The 21906-nt window shown below is 46.6% G+C and overlaps 1 protein-coding gene and 1 long non-coding RNA gene across 2 annotated transcripts in view; one reads left to right on the forward strand and one right to left on the reverse strand.

Annotated features, from left to right (window-relative positions):
• LOC146200617 (COP9 signalosome complex subunit 9) overlaps positions 1 to 423 on the reverse strand; it is a 35458-nt gene extending 35035 nt beyond the window's left edge. The window contains exon 1 of the mRNA XM_084592966.1: positions 219 to 423. Within this exon, the coding sequence (XP_084449092.1) occupies positions 219 to 290 (72 nt within the window). The 5' untranslated portion in view covers positions 291 to 423. The remainder of the gene's footprint in view (positions 1 to 218) is intronic.
• An 8228-nt stretch (positions 424 to 8651) lies between these two features.
• Positions 8652 to 10338, forward strand: LOC146200618 (uncharacterized). The gene is made up of 3 exons (XR_014704839.1): positions 8652 to 8758; positions 8897 to 9030; positions 10146 to 10338. It is a non-coding gene; the product is annotated as an uncharacterized LOC146200618 (long non-coding RNA).
• Positions 10339 to 21906: the final 11568 nt, after the last annotated feature.

Here is a 21906-nt window from a genome sequence, read left to right on the forward strand (position 1 = left end):
AAAGTTGTTGAACCTCACGCGTCAAGGCTCCAAAAGAAAGTTTATTTGTCTATATCTTTGAGCACAGGCACCGTACTCTCCTTCACCACGACGACAGTCATCGTGGGCTGACGTCCCGCACAAAATCGTGTTTTTTCAAGCATTCAGAAAACAAAACCGACGAAAGAATTAACGTAATGAGAAACGAAGTTTGCTCAAGTGGCGTTTACGGTGCTTACCTCTTCGAGGTCTGTGTAGGGTCCGGCACCTTCGGGAAACATCTCATCGGCAACTACCACACCCGGCTTCATGCTTGCGATTTCTCGGTGGGCTGGTATGGGAAGATAATTCCTCTGCCCGAAGCGAGAAACTTGATGCCCACTAGTTGTAGAGCAGACACGGAAATCACAGCCAGAACGACAACGGCAGTGGCTGGCTTTGGCTGACAAGAGACACGTTATCAACATCATCATCATTGTATTATGCTCTGTTTTATCCTTTGTTTGATTACTTGTTTATATTTGCATTATTATTTGCTTTAAAAATGCAACTATTTACCTCCCTTTTAGACATCACGTTACAGAACTTAGTGACATTGAGAAGCGCTGCTATGACCGCCCATTTCTCGTGAAAAATCCAAGGAGAGAGATAGCCACGGCCACTTTCTGATAGCCAGCGCGCGTGATTTGAATGCTGCTTGCAGTTATTTAAAGGACAACTCTGGTGGTGTTTTCATCATTTTGTGTTTTTAGTTTAATTGCGTTCCTCCGCATGTCCTGCCTCCAGCATAAAAAACCGTTTTTCAAAATTCCGATTAGAAATATTTTAAAAAAAAAAAAACAGGAAATCGAAACCGAAACTGCTTTTGCGGCCAGAAACGACGTCCCAGTTAGTGAAATTCTCACGTCACACTCAGTATTGGAAAACACTCGTAAGTGCGTTGGATGGTAAAAATAAAGTATGGAAATTATGACGCACTTCATAAGATGTCTGAGGTAGTTCAATATAAGCCTCACAATTTCATAATCACGCGGGAAGTGGACAGTGCACGTGCCTGCAGAAATACCGAAATACTCTCAAGCCATGAAAACGGCATATTTTAAAGCCGTGTTGCGCATAAACGGATTATCGTACGGCACCCAAATTTTGCAGAATGCGTCAGGACGGAGAGGAGAACCTATGGTAAAATTGTTACTAGAATATTCGAATGTAAGAAACCTACGGAGTTCTGGCTGCTTTATAGTGTCTAACGCACTATTGGCTTGACAGGTCATATATATATGGTACAAACCTGCTCTCTGCCCACAAAATTTACAATCGGCTGAAAAACATTCTGAAAGGGTCCCGTTGGCCGTGGCTGCAGTAACAGCGCGGCGAGCCAGCCATTGCTGGCGCTCCGGGCAGGGTTCATGAAGGCCGGCCTCCCAATCTTCCATGCAGGGTGGGGGAGAGGGCTTAAAGAAGGGGTAAATTGGCACGCCCAGACCATGTGGTAGAGCGTTTCCCGCTCACCGCAATGCGGGCAGTCAGGGGAATAAAGGGAGAGGTACCAGAACACGCTATCCCCCCCATCCTTCAACAAATCTGTACCCAAGCATCCTTGGCCGACCATTTACGTGTGGCCGACGTTCGGAAAATGGTCGGCAGCCTACTTAGTCGGCTAGTAAACCACGGCAAGCGGTCGGCCCGGAGGTAGCCGCCAGCCATTTCGGCAAGTAGTTCGCAGCGGCCTTTGGCCCGACTTTTTGGGCGGACTAAATGCCGGGCACGGCACCAGGTTAATGGCAAGAGTGCGGCAATGCGTTGGCCCGACTGTTGAGGCGGTACATTGAAAAAAAGTTATGAAGAGCACGACTGCTACTTTTTTTTAAATTTGCCTGTTACTTGGCTTTGGTTTTTCGCGATGTTATGTAATTTGCGCTTAGTATGGAACAAAATGATACATGCTATTCAGTGTAAATGTTTTGTTACATTAATTAATGCTATTGTTTGTTTAACTTGTCGCTCACATTTTTAGTGAAACTTATAGCTGTTAGTAAAATTATTTACCGAGTTCTGATAAACAGCAAGCCACAAGGTGACCGCGATTTCATGTGTAGATCATGTCATTATACTGTTTGCTTATTACGAAGCGCAGCTGTAGGTGCTGTAACATCAGTTATATTTTGGCGCACAAGCTCCCGTACACCCCATTTAGCCCGTATCACTCACTGAAATGCGTCCGCTATATGGCAGGGCACTTGAGTAGACGCAACTTCTCATTGTAAGGGAGGAGAAGGCTATTGTGTAAAATAAAAGAAGCGGACAGAAGAGAAAAAGCACACGGGGGCAGAAATTATGCGTAGGGCACTGGCAAGCCTTGGCCGCGGCGAACGCTCCGGCAGGCAAGCAAAGAGACAAATTCTAAAAACACTACTTCGCAGCAGAAGAGAAATGCGTACACGGAGGGAGACCCGGACGAAACAAAACCGACCTCACGCTCGGACGTTTCGAAGGAAGGGCGGAAAAGAGGGGGAAATGGTGGGAAGGGCGGGGCAACTGTGTCACCCCCGCAGCTCGAAAGTTGGTGGCGAGAATTACTGACTGGGCGAGAGAAGAGATGTATACACGCCGACTTTGAAGAGAGCATGCAGTTTTGTGGTATTTGTATACTATTTTTGAAGGAGCTCTTTTCGAACAAAGTTGTCTTACGATCAAATAGATGAAGAAAAAAAAAAACGAAGGAAAATTATTATTGTCCAGGTTATTAATCGCATACTTTTTTTCTCAAAACAGTCTGGTAAAGCTAAGAGCCGCGAGAAAACGGGCCAGCGTCCTTGTCATTTGGTTTTGTTTCTTTGCGTGTGGCCCATTCATCCTCTTTTACGACCTGCCGGGGTGGGACGGGCGGCTCTTTTCATTTTTTTTTTTTTTCGGAAGTCGGAGGGGCGCATTTTCACAGCGAGCGGTCCGATTCTACACCGGAAACTACCCCCCTCTCCTCCCCCGCTTCTTGTCAACAGTTCTTGGAAGACTCGGCAGCTTGTGCTCGTGGGTGCGTGCGTGCTTTCAAGTTCATTGCAGAAGTGTAGAGCGCGACCAAGAGACGATCTCGAGCGCGCGAGGACGCTGTACGTGCGAACGAAATGTTGGAAATGTAAGCGCGTTTTCCAAAGTTGCGCGTTATTAGTTAAAATTACAAGACAGTCAACTTTGTTACCTTCAATAACTAGGCGCTGGACAACCAGACCTCTTTTTCATTCGCATTTATATACTGTCAGGACAAGTGACTGTAGTAGTTTTCAACCGCTGTATCCTTTCAGTAACTCCGCCAAGCCATCCTGAAGTAACGCGCTCCTCCGGCGCGTTTGGACAGAAAAAATCAAAGATGCTCCGCTTTTTCTGTTTTGTTTTTTTTTTGTTCCTTTTTTCTTTTTGCTCAATGAATGGGAGTGTGGTTTCATAGGAACGAAACAGTTGATTTTTATTTATTTTATTAGTATTTCGCTTTTGTTTTACAGATTGTTTTGAATTATGGCTTCTATATTTTCTTGCTTGTTACTGTCCACTCCTGGTCCGCGAAAGACATATTTTCTCAACGCATCCTGCATATCAATATGAGTTTGAGGCCCCTATGTTAGACAGAGTGATTTAAAATTAAGAATATTTATTGAGAGCTACACGAGGTACGCGCAATAAAAGAAGCTAATTGAAAAGAATTCTTTCCTGAAGCAGCTGCCGCAATTTCGGGTTTTTGTTGTGGCTTGCAGACTAATAATATGGAGAACTTTTAGTTTTAAGGCGTGAACATGTATCGGAAGTGATTAAAGCGAATTATCTGTCGTACGTACTAAGCCGAGAGATCGCTTGTAGAATAGCCCTGCATATGGAAGGAATGCTGCATAGGTCCTGAAACTTAAGACTTCTGCTTGAAAAGTACCGGGATAAGAGAGTAGAAACGATCATGACGTCATAGGCGTGAACTTCAACCATTTACATAGCAGGGAACCAAAGAAATCTTATTGATAAACATGGAAATAGCAAAGCACACTGGGACAATAAATAATGTTTCAGTAAAACAGCAAACAGTACCGAACATATAAAGTAGCGGCAAGAAATATATAATGCAGTGAGTTTCTGGTCACACGTTGTATATCAATAATGCGCAGCTGCAACAGGACTCCCTCGGGAGCTCTGACCCCCTAACAAATTTCCAGACAGTCGATTGCTCGATCCTTTGTGCTCACACATATACGCGTGAGCCGCAGGCTTGCGTCTTTCAAGACAAGAACCCAGTTCAAATCACTTCGATGTACAAGTGACCTTCCTGAGGTGGATATGTGCCGCGTCAACAACCTCCGGATAAAGCTTTGCTCTCCAAGAACTAACAGCTGGCTATATCTAGGTGAGACGCACTATAGCATGGGGAACAGTAGACAACGGGGGTCACCGAAAGAATACGATCGACCGCGTTCCTATTCTGCCAAATGATCAATCCCACGGACTTCACTACACGTTGTTCGAACGCTTCGCGCGGCCTTCCACTGTGCGACGAAAAAGCTCACGGCGCTAGGCAGCGGAATGTCCAAGCTGCGACGCAGTCCTTAAGGACACGTGTGTGAGACTCGACCTGACCAAAGTTGATACTGTGCGGATCAATATGCCAGCTGTAAAGCCTGTCTTAATTTGGTGGGGATCGAATACGCCACACTCAGTGCGCCACCGAAAGTCTCTTAGAGCATGCGGGAGATTGGGTGCAACAGGCGTCTCCCACTTCGCATACGTTTGGCACATATGTATAGGGGCGCAGAATAGCAGAGCACTTCGCAAAGATTAGATACTGCTATGGCTATCCATGCTCCGTCTACAAACCTCTCCTCTAACTATGCGAACACGTGCGCCTGCTTCCCCTGACCATGCACTACAAGCATTTGCCTTCTACTTCCAAGCCAGTATAAAAGTTAAGGCCGCCCAACTTAACCTATGTGATCCACTAACTCGGATACCCAATAGCGCACAACAAAGGGCATAATGAAGACAAGGCGGAACCCAGATAGGCGCCACCACCTAGCTATAGTGAAAATATAATCAAAGTAGATTGACTTTGCAAGAGGAATCCACAAGAAAACACGTGCTAAGCCATGCAGGGTCGTATCATTGGGAGGCTGGATCAATAAACAATCAAGGAACACAGATGTGGGAAAGTTGGCACCTGTGTGCACTAGGCTTTATCAGAAGTTTCGCGCATACGTTAATTAGCTATAACTTTAGGATGAACAAGATGTCCGAGATTATTGAGTTAAAGTCTATCCCGACATCGGCACGAAGCCGTGTGTGACGCATGCACGTACGCACGCACGCACTTACGCACGTCTGCAGTCGCACAGAGTGAATTGTTCCACGACCTTACACAGTGGTACGATGGAATAGTTAATAATATTTGAAAGAAGGAAATAAAAATTAGGGGGACGCTCAAGCTTCCCCTTAACATTCGACGGGATACAACGCCTTCTCATTCTTCTCTCTATCTCTCTATTTCGGTGGGCAACCGCAGTTAATTGTAAATTGGTTATAGGAAAGTAAAGACGCAGCATCTGTCACAGATCCCGGTGGGAACCTGGACCGCATCTCCATATTTACTACCACATTCCGAATATTTCAGACAAAACCCGACGATACTCAAGCGAAAACCGGGTTAGCGAGGTCGCTTTTGGACCAAATGAGCTGTAGCGCTTCGCATATATACATATATGCTGCACTCTCGATAGACGAAACTCGAGTATATTGCCGACATGAGGATAAATGGAACAGCTTGGGACAAATATTTGCCCGCCTCAGTTAAAACACGGGGATTAGGAAAGCTTTATTCCTTATATATCAATATGCCGAGGCCGACTGTCTTTATCCAGAACACAAATGTGGTCCTGATAGTTTTCAAATAAAAATGAAAGGCACGCAAAAAGCCGATCGCCCGGACGATTCGCCTGTCGAACGTATACTTCCTGCGAACACAAGCATTGTGCAAGAAGTAATCTTTTGGTTCTTGTGAGAAAATTCAAAGGGATTGCGTTTTGAGAATCCCGCGCAACATGACGAGGATCGATCGGCTCCTGCACCAGTGGCGGTCTACATTGTTAAATTCTTCAACGTCAGCCTCACACGCAGAAATATGGTATGAAATGCCAGAATATATATAAAGTTCCTCGAATCCCCTTTTCCCCAGCCGCGTATTCACTGCTGCTATAATATATCATTAAATAACATTGTGCATATCAAAGTAAAGTCTCCTGCAATACAGCAGGTTTCCCCTCTACGTTCCATGAGGCAGTCGGCTTAGCAGGAGAAAAGTGGAAAATTCGTATCATTGAAACAGCTATTTTTATGCAACATTGAGTTATACCGCGTGCATGATATATATTGACACTATATCATTTGAGCCTGCTGATAGAATTATACATTGCGCAACAGAAGGTGAAATTAACTGTTATTTATACATATTTTGAAATAAAGCTTTAACCGCGCGCTAATTGAGCCGCGGCGGGTATGGTACACTCTGTAGTTGATCGCGAGTTGTCATGAACTTATGCTTGAATTTGTGAACTGGTAGGCGCTGATTGTCTGTTTGAAGCATACTTAGTATTAAGTGCCTAAGATTTGCGCGGTAACTGCTATGAACCTACGAATGTAATTGTCCATTTTTTTTTTATGGTTAAATGGTAACCTCTAAATTTAAAAACCTCATCATAAAGTTAACCTATAACGTAACCCTAAGCAAACCCACGGTAAACCGAAGAGATCACGTGCCTTTAAGGTTTATATGTTAACCGTCAATTACTTTTGCCAGTGCCCTCGAAACCTATCAATCCTAAACGCCCTTAAATTCGTTTCGCAGCCTCCGTGAGTTTACATTTCGTACGGGGTCAAGAAAAGAGGCGGTGAGCTTTTATGAGCTTTCATCCGGATCCGGTGCACTTTGCCCTGCGACCTTCTACTGATTTTCATGCATCCCTAAAACAAATGGACAAAATATATTTTTGTCAGAAACTTGCAGCAGTTACTATGTGGTTCAATCGGTATTTACCAGCTTGAGCTCGAGGTCACGGGCTTTAGTCGAGCTGCAGAAGCCGCATTATGATGGAAACCAAACGCGAAAACGGAAATGTGGGTTGCGGTTAATATGACAGCCCGAGGGACTCTAAATAACCCACGTACTGCTTTGGGAAGTATAAATCCGCATGGACTATGTAATCTCTGCAAAAGCACTCATAATATACAGTGTTCCGCAACTTAACCGTCTTGGAAAAGACGGTTCCGATAAAGTTGCTGAACACTATATACGTAGCCAGGTCTTGCTATTTGGCTAAATGAAGCTGCAGGTGTTCTACTGCCCCACACTTGGTTTATGTGGAAGATATTCGGTTAAAAGAACATTACATACATTCACTCCAAGCCATATTTTTTTCATGCAAAGAACTACAGCCGCTGGTATCAAGACGGGGGCTCTACAGCAGCCGTAGAAAAAGGAAAAGAAAAGAAAAGAAACTACCTCGACGCTTCTTGAACGACGAGGGAGGGGGGGGGGGGGGGCGTGAAAAAGAAAGAAAACTGCTTCTTGCTGCGCGGGACCCGCTCCCCCCTTTCGGTCCATCTCTTCTCCCTGCAGCAAAGCGGAAAGAACCACGGGGAGGCGAAAGGCATCGAGGCACCCTACCGCGGGGGGCGACAGGAATGCCGAAGCAGAGAGAAATAGCGGCGAAAAAAAAAAAAAAAGAATTGCATGCACCGCACACAGAGAGATTCTCCCTGCTTTGGCAGCTTCTCCCCCCCCCCCCCCCCCCCTTCTCCCTTCTTGAGGTCACGTGGCCAAAAGGCGGGAAAACACATCCCGCGCGAGCTAAGATGCGCGGCGCCACTCAGTCGACGGCCAGCCAGAGTCCGTGTGGGCGCGCGGGATGCCTACTGCCTAATTTTATCGTCCGCTTTTATTTCGCGCAAATTCAATCTGTCTCAACCTCCTGCAGCAGTCAGCGTTTGAAAAGAACAGCCCATATATGCAGCTGATGACTGCAGCCGCTCTGTACAGATTCTTCGTGCCGAAGTTCACCAGAACATGCGTAAGTACATGATCTTTCGGTCTTGATCAGATGAGCTTTTTGCTAGATTCGATATTATACTGAACATAATAATGTATTGTTTTGGAGCATATGTTCGTCTTGTTATATACTCCTTGCATCTTTCTTCATTCTTCATATATATATATATATATATATGAAGAAAGATGCAAGGAGTATATATATATATATATATATATATATATATATATATATATATATATAATTGGCGTGGGCGCTGATCGCGCAGGAAGACTTGCTGAGCCGTTTGGAAACAAGGCTGCGGCTGGCTGCGGTGGCAGAATTGGCTCATTTTGCTGCGTCTGGGTCCTTGGGTATCTCCTGTCCCAAAATGCTCGCCTTTTAATATGGAGGGACACTCACTATACCGATCAGGTAAGTCCAATTAGCACATATTTTGTTCGATACGACAATATACTGCAACTGTTTCTGGAGCGCGTATATATATGCGCATCTTATTACTACGTACTTTTTTTTTTTTTTTTATAATCGATGTGTGCGCATTTCGCTCTGATTGCGCAGGAAGACGTGCTGAGCCGACTTGGAATGCTGCGGCGGTGGAATTAGCTCTTTTCGCTGCAGTCCGAGGTCCGATCTCCTCTGCCCCAAAACGCCCGTCTTTCACTTCTTCACATCGAAGTGCATGTACTGACGTGTATACCGACCAGGTAAGTCAAATTATCGCTGATTTTCTTCTATACGATAATGTACTACAACTAATTATGTATTGTTTTGAGACATGCGCATCTTGTTACTGTAAATGCATATTTTGTAATTGGTGTGCGCGCCTTGCGCTGATCGTGCAGGGAGGCGATATCAGCTGATCTGGAAACTGGCTTCGACAGTGGAAGCTCGTTTCGCCGAAGCCCGAAGTCCTTGGTCTCCTCTACACTAAAACGCTGGTCTTTCGCTTCTTCATGGCGGTGCACTTGCCGGACAGGTATTAGTGCTGATTTTGTTCGGAAAATTCGATTATCCGACTCACATCGATGGGACGCATGCAACTCAGTTAAATGTCAAATGCTATCACTGATATAAATATTGCAGCACCCCTCGCCATAGGAGCGATCAGAAGCTGTACAAGCATCATCGCTACTGCCAAGCAAGCTCGTGCCAGGACTGAGTACAAGATTTATGCCGTGTTTATTATTATTTTTTTTTGCTGCTGTAATGATGTATATAAGTGAAAATTGATGATTGAGTGATGCGGTATGCTGGCAAGGTAAGTGAGCCAGTGCTTTCATTTTGTGGATTTTGGAATTATATATGTGATGCACACATATCTGAGCCGTTTCACATTGATTTTGCTCTGTGCGCTTGTTTTCTGGACAAGCAGTTGTATTTTCATCGTGCGGATTATTTCCTGGTGCTTACATGCTCATGAGGTGTTCAACTAACCTGTTTCAAGCTTTAAAAATTTACAACGGGTTATATAAGCTTCTAAGAGTTGGGCTGTCTAAATAGCCGTCTTGGCTGATGAGACAATTTTTAAAATAATGCTCGGTTGTTAAATAACGAAAATAAATCAGATGACTTATCGTTAAATATCCGGTCGCTTTTGCTGTAAAAGTTCCATCTAGTTTGAGAAAATTAAGCTGTATTCTACGGAATAAACTTACTGTAGGTTTCATGTAAATATCGCGGAAACTGTTTGTTCTGCCGCGTTGGAATCCCTCATACGCGCTCTATGACAAGCGCGGACACTTGGTTTTGCTAGAATTATTAAATTGCAGCATTAGCATGCAAGAACGCGCTTCGGGAAGATAAGGTTTGAGTGCGCTACGGTTGCAAATTGCAACATCATGACTCCAGCAAAACAAAGTGATCGGGCCTTTCTCGCGGATTCACGGATCCTGATTACCTATTGCGGCTTTGCGCTAATGCGTTTTCAGTAGGGTCGCATGAAGTCAAGCGCATAAAATATATTGATGTGATAGTGCAGTTGGTGGCAGTGAGCAGACATTATTTTTTCTACCTTTTCACCCTATATTTGCCTGCAATGTAAAAGTCTAGGCGAAAAGGAAATATTTAATTAAAACACCTTTCTTCATACAGCTGACCAAGATGGAACCTGCCGCAGATCCGACCAGTCGCAGACATCAAGTGATCGACAGGCTGCCAAAAGAAGGAGACCAAGCCTCAAGCCCATCTTCCATATGTGGCACACGCGCAGTCATATATATATCCACGCTTATTAAAAAGCAAATCGCGAGCTTTTTCTGAACGCTGTTGACAAATAAATTTTTCACCAAATACTGCAGCTTTTGTTTCTTCATGGCATCAGAAAAGCTACTGCTTTTCTTGATGCATTTGTATGTGCTACCCCGTTATATATGCATGGGCCACGATATATAAAATGCATGGCATGATAGGCGATGCCGGCCACTAACCGGCGTCGGGAAGCAACCGGCCGACGTACGGTCTTTCGTCAGCTAAATGCTAGGGCAGACGAGCGGCCGACCATTCAGTAACGCTGGCAGACGGGTGGCCCACGTGCGGCAGGTGGTCGATCACGTCGGGCCAAAAGGTCGGGCCGTAGTCGATTGCCGAAAATCGGCCGACGTTAGGTCAGTGTCAATCCCCGACGCCGGCCCTCATTCGGGTGCCGAAGGTCGGCCGGCCACTTTTTGGTCGGCGAGAAAGGTCGGCCCTACCTTTTGCCACACACTTTTTTTTGCTTGGGTAGTTATCTGATCTTCTCCAGCTGATTTCCCCCTTTTCATAGTTTCTAATGCTTTCTTGACCTCGTCCTTCATCACTTGTGGAACGTCTGACTGTTTTTCCCTGAGACTGGCTTTATGGAAAAACAGACGTTCCACCAGTGACGAAGGACGAGGTCAAGAAAGCATTAGAAACTATGAAAAGAGGGAAATTTCAGCTGGAGAAGATCAGATAACTACAGATTTGTTGAAGGATGGGGGGGGATATATCGTGCTAGAAAAACTGGCCACCCTGTTTACGCAGTGCCTTGTGTCATCGACGGTACCGGAACCATGCAAGAATACAAACATTATCCTCATTCATAAGAAAGGGGACTCTAAGGACCCTAAAACTTAGACTAATCAGCTTACTCTCTGTTACGTATAAGGCATTTACTAAGGTAATCGCTAATAGAATCAGGACTACCTTAGACTGCAATCAAGCAAAGGATCAAACAGGTTTTTGGAAACGGTACTCTACTATCGATCATATCCATACCATCAAACAGGCGATAGAAAAATGCTCATAATATAACCAGCCCTTATACATAGCATCAATTGATTACGAAAAAGCATTTGACTCAGTTAAAACCTCGGCGGTGATGCAGGCATTGCGAAATCAGGGGGTAGACGAGCCGTACGTGAAAGTGCTGGAAGATATATATAGTGGCTGCACAGCAACCATAGTTCTGCATAAAGAAAGTAACAAAATTCCCATAAAGAAAGGAGTTAGGCAAGGAGACACAATCTCCCGAGTACTACTCACAGCTTGCTTAGAGGGAGTATTCAGAGACTTGGAATGGGGGCAGTTAGAGATAAGTGTAGATGGAGAATACCTCACTAATCTGCTATTTGCTGATGACATTGCCTTGCTAAGAAACTCGGGGGATGAACTGCAAATAATGATTGATGACCTAGACAGGAAAAGTAGAAAGGTAGGCTTGAAAATCGATATGCAGAAGACTAAGGTAATGTGCAACAGCCTCGGGAAGGAACAGCAGTTTGCATTAGGTAGCGAAGTACTGGAAGTAGTAAGCGAATATGTCTACTTAGGACAGGTAGTAACCGCAGATCCGGACCATGAAAAGGAAATAACAAGAAGAATAACATTGGGATGGAGCGCATTTGGCAAGCACTCGCAGATTATGACTAGCAGCTTACCGGTATCGCTAAAGAGGAAAGTATACAACAGTTGCATCTTACCTGTACTCACCTGGGGCTGAAACGTGGAGGCTAACCAAGAGGGTTCTACTTAAGTTGAGGACAACTCAGAGGGCTATGGAACGAAAAATGGTAGGGAACATTAATAGATAGGAAACGTGCAGAGTAAGTCAGAGAAATAACTCAAGTTACCGACATTCTAGTGGAAATTAAGAAGAAATGGACATGGGCAGGACATGTAGTGCGAAGAGAGGATAACTGGTGGTCGCTTAGGGTAACAAACTAACTGGTGGTCGCTTAGGGTAACAAACTGGATTCCAAGGGAAGGAAAGCATAGCAGGGGGAGGCAGAAAGTTAAGTGGGCAGATGAGGTTAAGAAGTTTGCAGGGGTCAAGTGGATGCAGCTAGCACAGAACCGGGTTAATTGGAGAAATATGGAAGAGGCCTTCGCCCTGCAGTGGGTATATAGTCAGGCTGATGATGATGATGATGATGACCAGTGGTTTAGGAGAAATGGTGTAATAAAGGTACTAGTTTGCAGGCGGCGGTAAGTTGCTGCTCTTAAGTAGGCAGGGTGGGAGAATGGGGAGGTAATGTACGGCGAGACAACCTGTAATGTTCAATCAGTTCTTTGTATGTAAGGATCGGGGAGGCATATGTGTGATCCGGGAGAGGGGAGGCTCTGGGAAGGAGCGCGCGAGCTTGTCGATGGGCAGCTCATTGCCGGACATCGACTGGTGTCCCGGAATCCAGATCACACTGATCCTTTTCGGATTAGCGACGAGGATTCGGCGGCTGGCGGCACCGATGCGTCCGCGAAGATAGTTACGTCAGGCGGTGCGGGAATCTGACATGATGGTAGCTTGTACATTAGTGGCGGTGGCCAGAGCGATGGCTGCTTCTTCGGCAATACTCGGTTCGATGGTGCGAAGAGAGGCATAGTTGAAGACAGCGCCCGCTGGAGATATCACGGTAATGGCCATATGTCCGTTAACAGTGCCAGCAGCGCCTACGTACAGACTATTCGGTTGGCTGTCCCATGCATATTCGAGAGAGGTGAGTGACTCTTGCCTGTTTGCGGTCTTGGTGATATTCTGCATGCATGTGCTTAGGGAGAGGTTTGACGGTAATGGCTCGGCGGATATTCTGGGGCAGATCTTCACGATTTTGGGTAGTATATAGGGCTAAGCAATACTGAGAGTTTGAAGGGCATGTCTTCCAGTGGACGAGGCCGCTAAGCGGACAACTTGCGCCAGGCGATGTGCTTCATGCAACTCTTCAATGGTGTTATGAACGCAAAGTTGGAGTAAGCGGTCAGTAGACGTGCATTGGGGAAGCCCCAGGGCTGTCTTGACCGCTTTTCTGACAAGAGTGTTCAACCGATCGAGCTCTGCTTACGAAGCGGAAGCTATGGCGTGCCGTAGGTAATGCGGGCGATAATGAATGCGTTGACCAGCTTCAGTGCGTCTCGCTCCCTAATGCCGTAGTTTCGATGTTTAACTCGTTGAAGCATTCGTATAATTTGATCGGTAGTGTTGACTAAATGATTGAGAGTAGAGGAACGGGAGCGGCCGTTAGGGATAACGAGGCCGATGATCTTGACCTCCGGCTTCACTTCTATCATTTGGACGTCCAGGATGACCTCAATTGGCGAGGTGGCACTGTAAGGGGGATGTCGCCAGCGGTCAATAATAAGAATCTCCGATTTCTCAGGGGCACAGGCAAGGCCACGAGAAGCGGCATAGGCACTGACCAGGTCTGTCGCCGCTTGGAAGTTGTCTTGAATTTCCCCTTCATTACCATGGGCAGTCCAAATGGTCACATTGTCCGCGTAGATGGCGTGTCGAACTCCCGGAAGGCTGTTGAGCTTATTGGAAAGTTCCTTCATAATGAGGTTGAAAAGCAGTGGTGAAAGATATCTCGCCTTGAGGTGTGCCCCTAGGGCCCAGACTGATGGGTGTGGAAGTAGCTCCGTCCACATTAAGGATGGCTTTCCTATTGGTTAGAAAAGCTCGTACATAGTTGTAGGTACGATAACCACAGTTGGCGGAGTTCAGGCTGGAAAGGATGCTGCTATGGGTAACGTTATCGAAGGCACCGCGTAGATCTAAAGCCAGGATGGCTCGTACTTGATGTCGATTTGGGTGCATGAGAACTTCCGATTGCAGTTGGATCGGGATATATTGTGTAGAGAGGTGGGTGCGGAAGCCAAACATAGAGTGCGAAAAGATGCGTTCATCTTCAAGATATCTGGTGAGACGGGTATTAATAACTCGCTCAAACAGCTTTCCCAAGCAAGAAGTAAGGGAAATAGAGCGGAGGTGCTCAACTGAGAAGGGTGTCTTGGGCTTTGGAATAAAGCGGATTTCAGCCGTCTTCCACGAGTCAGGAATAATTCCTTGTGCCCAACAGTTACTGTTGAAATATTCAGTCAAAGCCTCGAGAGTTGAATCGTCAAGGTTAAAGAGAAGTTTGCCAGTGATACGATCTGGCCCCGGCGCTGCACCATTCCGCATAGCGGCCAGAGCTGCGCGCAGTTCCGCAACGGTGATATCAGCATCCAGGGTGGGATTCTGCGTACCTGTGTAGTCTGGGTAGGAGTTAGAGGTTTCGGTGCAGAGATACTTTTTAGTAAGCGTTGCAAACAGATCCTCGTTTGTACCTGCGAATCCGTGAATAATTATTCGTAGTGCTGCTTTCTGTTCGGTATTTCGGTTAGCTGAATCAATAAGGACGCGTAGAATGTTTCAGGTTTTAGAAACGCCGAGTTTGCCCCGGAGATTATTGAATAGGGTACGCCAGTTTTGATGGGATGAAGTAGTTGCGTAATCGGCCGCCAGGCGGGTGAGGTCGGCGATCCGTCCCTAGCAAAAAAGACCAATAGGGTGCGTTATTGGTTTTATAAGAATCGGTATTGGTTCTGTAGGTATGCTATGTGTTTTATCTGCATTTCTATGAGACTTATTCAGAAACTCATAAATCTTATAGACTGGTACATATTTGTCCTATAGGCAATAGTATTGGTTTCATAGGTTTATCGGTGGGTAGTATAAGAAAAGTATCAGACCAGTGCAGAAGCCCATACATCTTATAGGCTGATACATGCTTGTCTTGTAGACTACTACATATTGGTTCATGTGTCTGATACATCAGTATGCCTTTGTTTATGGGTCTTGCATGCAGGATCAGTACGTTGGAGATTTTAGGTCTTTGTCATTGTTTCCTTTTCCATCTCGGACACATCCCCAAAACTCACGCATTCATCCCGTTTATTGAGTGTTGCCGTAACGTACAATATTAGCCGCAATAACAATTGAGAACGCTGCGCGCGGTCTCAACAAACTACGTACGGTTGGAGCCGCAAGAAGCGCGACGCTGTTGCTACTGGATCACTGAATGGAGATGGGGAAGCACGCGGATATAGCACGGTTCTGTCGGGGCCCAGCTCAGTCACAATCACCTACAGGTGCAAATGGATTGAGAGGCGCGCGTCCAAGCAACTGCAACGCTGCAACCGCCGCCGAAGCGAGAGGAGTCGACATCGAGCACGCGACGAGTACGGCTCGAGCTGCCGACGCGGTAGCGCGATGCCGGCGGCGTTTCGCAGCGGAGAGGTAGGTTTCCTTTCTCTCACTCCCACTCCCGCGCAAGCGTTCCCGTGCTGGCCTCTCTCATCCTCCTTTCCACCTCTCCTCTGGGCGCGCATGCGCAGCTCCGTAGAGGCATTGGCGCTGGCGCGATCGCTGATCGGGCGGCAGTTCGGTCGGTGCCCTGTGTTTACAAGTTTTCGCCGAATTTCGGGGTGCTTCTCGAGGATATCAACGTTCCAGCGCACGTTCAGCTTTTGATCAGGTGCGTGTGCATCACTTGCAACTTCGGGCTGACGTTTATACTTTGTCAGTGTATGATGTGGCTTTGCGTTGCAGAATGCCGTTGCCTGCACGCCAACAAAGGAATTTGAATCGCGCGGTGTGATATAACGCAGCGTCGAGTTTTAAAGTTGTCGGCACGATTTCTTGATGAAACTTTTTAGCGTTAATCTGTTTTCGAATATCGTGCGCACTGTGTTTAAGTGGCAGAACCTGTGGTGAGGCGCAAGGCGGAATGTTGGTTCAGCAGCTACCTCGGCGTTCAGTAATGGCGGCGCCTCTCCTAATTCTGACGCGCGCAATCGCGGTTGCCGGTATATCTGTGGACCGATTTTTTGAAGTCATAGTGGTGTCGCGTTCTTGAAATCGCTTATTTTTCAAGCTGTAACGCAATTTTTTATTTCTTTCAGGTGCCTTAGCATTCGAGAGACTACATCATCGGGCCGAAATCCGCAATCTTGGAATCGAGGGCTACCTGGATGCAGTCAATGTTTGGATTATGTGCCAGTATGCGTTGCCGCTGTCATTGTGGAATAAAATGTGTATACATGCACCTGCTGCGTAACTCATCCCTAGAAAATGGAACATAGCTGCCCTCTCCTTTCAGGTGTCCGGAGAGGTAAAACACCCGCAGCTACTCGATGAGACCAATATTCCATAGGGCCTACAAAACCAATAGGAAGCCTACTGGTTTTGTAGGTCTATCAGATTATTGACAGCTATGGGTGTACTAGCATTACAGACCTATCAGTTTATCAGATGCCATAGGACCGATAAAACCATAGCCTATACGACCAGTAAACAATTGACCTATAAAACCAATACTCCAGTAGACCTGTAAAACCAATCGGCTAGGATACCCATAAGACCAATACTCTGGCAGACCTATAAAACCAATATCAATAATCTGATAGGCTATTAGTTTTCTATCGGATTTTTTTGCTAGGGGTTGCTCAAGCTTGCGATTAAACTTTTGCTTTTTCCAGCGCCTTGACAGGTCAAGAAGTACACCAAAACTCTCCGCACATCTAATGAGACTCCGGCTGTTGACCCCACATACTTCACCTGTGGGAGGCCCGCCGCGCCCTAACAAGGCGCTGGAAAAATGCTGTTAGAGGAACTAGAGGGTATGAGATTGGATGTCATAGGGCTTAGTGAGGTTGGGAGGCCAAATGAGGCATGTACTGCACTGAAGGATGGGCATGTGCTGTGGTGTAGATATTTACCGGAGAGGCGAGAAATAGGAGTCGGTTTCCCACAGGCCTCAGGGCTAGCACACTCCTAGAGTTGAATGGAGAAATCTAGCGACCATATATGTGTGCAAGGGCTCTCACAGCCAGAAACCCGTTGTGCACAAATAAAAAGAGGCGCTGTGCCTATAGTATTTGGCTCTGAGTATCATCATTTATTGTATGCTGCAGAGTTCATCCTTGAAATAGACCACCAGCCATTGCAATTTCAAAAACAAGGGCTTGAATGACATAATCCGCCCAGGTTTTAGAGATTCTTTATATGAGTGTTGAAGTATACCTCACTTTGCAGAATTCTCCTCCATTGCCGGCAACTCGTTTTGACCGGCACACTGTCTAGGCAGACCGCTTGTGGAAAACCAATTACTTCCCCCTTCGCCGCGACCGATCACCACCACCCCTGGAGTGAGCGTCTTGGCAGCGCCGGCTGGGAAAGGAGGTCAATACCTCCGCTTGGGGGAAGGAGAACCAGCGATGGGTGCGCTACCAAGACGTCTACGCGGATTCTCGCGAGAAGACAAGGAAGAGCGCTAGATCCAGCCGGCAACGCGAGCGGTCGTCTCCCGTCGCCTCTACCGACAAATGCCGGGGGATAGCTGACACGGAGTGCGGAGCACCCTGTAGTACGTACCCGTCGTGCACGACCACCCGTCTTCTGATTCCCACCAGCGAAGCGACCGGTACAAAAATTCCAGTGGACAATTTGGATCACCAAACTGCGACGAGGCGAAAGCCTCTATCGCGCGGTAGTCCGAAGCCTTCCACTACGGCATTTCTTTCTCTTTGTTTTCACTTCCACCTTTGCGCTGACCCGATAGCGTAAGCCAGCCAACATATAAAGTCTCGCATTAACCGAGCCGCGTGAACGTGCCTGCTGTTAGATTTTGGTTTGCGCCTGGGTATCGCACCACGGCCGCCAGTTGTTACATGCGGGTCGCGGCCCCATTGGTAGCGTTGGACTGGCGGCTCCGTGGCTCGGCGGACGGCATCAACGATCCCAGCAGACTGTTTGTTCCGTCTTCTAACAGAACAAACATTTTAATTCAACATAACGTAGGAACGGGCAGAGAAGCTGGCCCGGAGAGAAAACTGGCGTTGTCTCTGCGAAGTCTTCCAAGTAGTCTCTCTCGCAGTGGAATCTGCCGATGCTTTTTATACGCTCGTTAGTTCAGAGGGAAAGAGAGAGAATTCATATCCGAACAAGCTGAGATGACTCAGTCACGGTGTCGCGGTGACGCACTCTCCCTCGAGCGCCGGGCTTGGCCAGTGTTTGCACACACACTAGGCACGTGTGACTTCGACATGCCGGAAGTGTTGCCAGATTTGGCTACTTTACGCCAAATTGGCTACTTTCTGAGCCGCCTGGCGACAAAAATTTTAGGTTGGCTACTTGGCTACTTTCTGGCTACTTTGAAAAATTTTCGCCTATTCCAACGAGCCCGTTTGCGCGCTGTTCAGGATGCTCGTTTTTATAGATAGAGAGATAGCAAATCTATCAACGGTAGCGCTGCAATACAACTAACTCTGCATGGTGACGACTGTCCCCACTGTGTTTCAAAGGGGACGCTCTTAACATCCATCCGCTAAAACCCCTTGATAATTTGAAAGTAGCGACACTCTCCCCCGCGCCGCGCTCTCCTTTTCAATTCTCCTCGCGCGGCTAAGGGGCGCGGCGGCTACGAGCTCTGCGCACGACACGCTTTTTCTCCCTGGCGCCCGCCATTCGGCCGCAGCAGTCAGTGAAGCGCGCGTTTTTAGGCCAGGTCTGCGCTCAGGGTCTAGTACTGCCTCTGTCTGGCTGTGTTTGGTTTTTTTTTATCTTTTTTTTTAGCGTGAACTCCGTCACCGCGGTAAAACTTCGCAAAACGAGAAAACGACCCAGGCTGGTGCTTCGAACTTTAAGATCAGAGAAAGTCAAAGCGGCCGCTTAGTTTATTTCGCTACTTTCAAGCAATCTTGGCTAAGCATAGTATATGTCACGTGATAAACCTTGAGTTTGGATCATTGGTTAATTATACCCTTATTCTGAACAACTACGGGCGAAATTAAATGATATTTAGTAAATCGCACTTTAAACCCAAATTTGCGCTGCAGCATCGAGTCATATACCGCTGGAAAGCTTAGGCCAAGTGTAATGGCACTGTGCTAGTGATCCTCATTAATCTGCGTTAATTATTTAATTTTGTATAAAACCAAACTTTGAGCTAGACGATCAAGTCATATACCGTTGAAAAGCTTAGGATGTCTCCAAATGCTCTGAATTAGTTACCAATCCATATTAGTTAGCGTTAGTGAGCTATATGCATCGTCATATACCTTTCGAAAGCTTAGGTTGAGTGCAAATGAGTTGTGGTAGTTATCGAGCCAAATTAATTAGTGCTAATTATTTAACTGCACTTAAAGCCAAACTTTGCATTATAGATGGCAAACTAAGGGCAAATGTAAAAGCTTTATGCTAGCTAGCCAAACTTAGATAAAAATCACAACAGAGCTAACACACTAACTAGGCTTTCCACGAACTGCTTCGAAATGTTTTTCTTTGCCCCTGCATATTTGCTTGGAGTACGTCTTATTTAGCGTGCACCCGCTGACAATAAATTAGTCATGAGTGCATCTTCCGTCCATAGGTTTGTCTCATCAGTGTGAAAGTGGCTTTTGCACTTATACTTTGTTCACAAAAAAAAACAGTTGCGCACTTTCAATGCGAACCATTCATTGACCGCAATTCGCCGAACATTATTAGGCACTAGTGTCAAGGAAGCTTACGAATATACTCGGTATACCTGTGAAAGAATGATTTCTATATCTTTAGGCAAGGTAAACGCCTCTCGATAATGTAATATTATACTTGAGAAACCGAAGGTTCCCGTCCAACGCCTAGTAGTCATGATCAAAAAGAAGTGTGTGTGATCGTGTGAACACCCCCTGCACATTTGCCATATCCTTGATAAACCCAAACGATGATTGAGAAGGTCAACTCAACTATTTACGGCAGGCCTGAACATCGCACTTGAGTGGTTGCAGTTTCCTTTCGTCGTGTTCTCCTTTTGTAGCCATTGTTTGAGACATCCAACTCCACTAACATTTTATACTTACATTTTCGTGGACATAATTTTATGCATTTTATATTGTTTCTAATCATCACAGAGAAGTTTCTGATAACATGTGTGTTTATCTGGTCAGTTTAGTTTTATGTCTGTTTATATAATATCGCAGTCTTAAGGTCTATTCACACTTGCGACTAGAAGAGGTCGCGCGACTACCAGTCGCGCGACCAGAGGAGAGGAGCCATGTTCTCACTTGCGACTGTCGCCGTCTCGAAAAGCGAGTTGGGAGTAGGAAAGCTGCAGGGCGATGGCAGCGAACGTCGGTAGCAGCCGCTTGCCAGACACTTTAGCTTTTTCAGGCGAGAACGCCGACGACGAATAGACGGTGTCAATATAAAATGTTGCGCCTGCGTGAAAAACCCATTTCTCAAAAGTTCATAGTACTTACCGGATAGTCCGAATATCTTTCCAATCTCCTCCCAGGCCATATCCTTCTCCCTGCCTTTGAATTCCGGATGCCGTTTTCTTTAATTGCATTGGGAAGGTGCTCGATCTAGTACTCCGGGACCTCGCTGATTGGAGAAATGGTTTGCGACTAGTAGTCGCGCGACTGGAGATTCGAGCAGTGCCCGATCGGCCCGCGGCAGTCGCTTTTCGACCGATGCGACCATTTGCGACTGTTGCTTTTCGACCAAAACGGTCGCGCGACCGCTGCTAGTCGCAAGTGTGAACGGGCCTTTACGCAGCCAGTTTCTTTTTTTTTTCAGAAATCTTTTTTACGTGATTTAGTTTCTATAAGACGCAAGTGGCATTTGTTTCTTCACGAGCGTTGGAATAAAATGACTATTAAACGAATGTTTTTGGTTGTCTTTTTGGAGTGAGCGCTCTATTTACTGCCCCATGCATGGCCTCATGGCTCCTTTTTGGCTACTTTTTATTGCTCTTCCTCTGGTTGGCTACTTTCTGGCTACTTTTCCCATTTTTGTGGCGACTTTTTGTTTTTTGGACCTGGCAACCCTGGGAACGCGTTTGCGGGAGGAAGCGTTGGGCGGCCGACCGGACAGCGCTGAAATGGCCGAAACGCTGGCTACCTTGACGGACTTGCGAAGTTCGTCGGGGATCGTTTCCGTCCTCGCTATTTCTCGCATCTGCTCGCGGTATCCGAGTCTCTGTAAGAGCGCTCTTCCAGTCGTTGTCTGCAGCAGCCTGAGTTTTTGCGACTCAAGCTGTGCCTCGCGTAGCTCGTCGAAGGTGTTTTGCAATCCAAGCGCCAGGAGTTTTTCTGTAGATGTGTTGCGCAATAGCCTGAGCGCTGTCTTATATGATTTGCGTAGCAGGGCATCCGCTTGTTGTATTTCGATGTTGTTTGAGGCACTGGTAGAGCAGGCTTTACATAATTCGGCTCACTACCAGGTTTCTAACTAGTTTTAGTGCGTCCTCTTCGCGCGTGCAATGCCGCCTGTTGGTGATGTTGTTGTTGTTGTTAAGAACTTTATTTTTCCACCGATGTAGGAGGCCCCCTACTTCCCGCGCCCGGCACGCAGGCCTAATGGGCGGAGGCCGGGGCCTCCGCGACTAAAGACAGGCAAAGGAGACAGGGTTTCTTCGCGGCTTCAGCCGCCGTGGCGGAGAGCTTGCTGCTGGTTGGCGGGGGACTCGCTCCGCAGTAGCAGTTCCCAGGCTTCTCTACTATTTATGTTTTCTTTGGCGCCAGGGGAATCAAGGCATTGCCAGATTATATGATCAGGTACCCCTTTCTCCGCAGGTTTCGCATTTATCGTCCGCCTTTT

This window comes from Amblyomma maculatum, chromosome 2 (genome assembly GCF_055883805.1).
Source record: "Amblyomma maculatum isolate TAMU_Amacu chromosome 2, ASM5588380v1, whole genome shotgun sequence".
Taxonomy (NCBI): Eukaryota; Metazoa; Arthropoda; class Arachnida; order Ixodida; family Ixodidae; genus Amblyomma; species Amblyomma maculatum.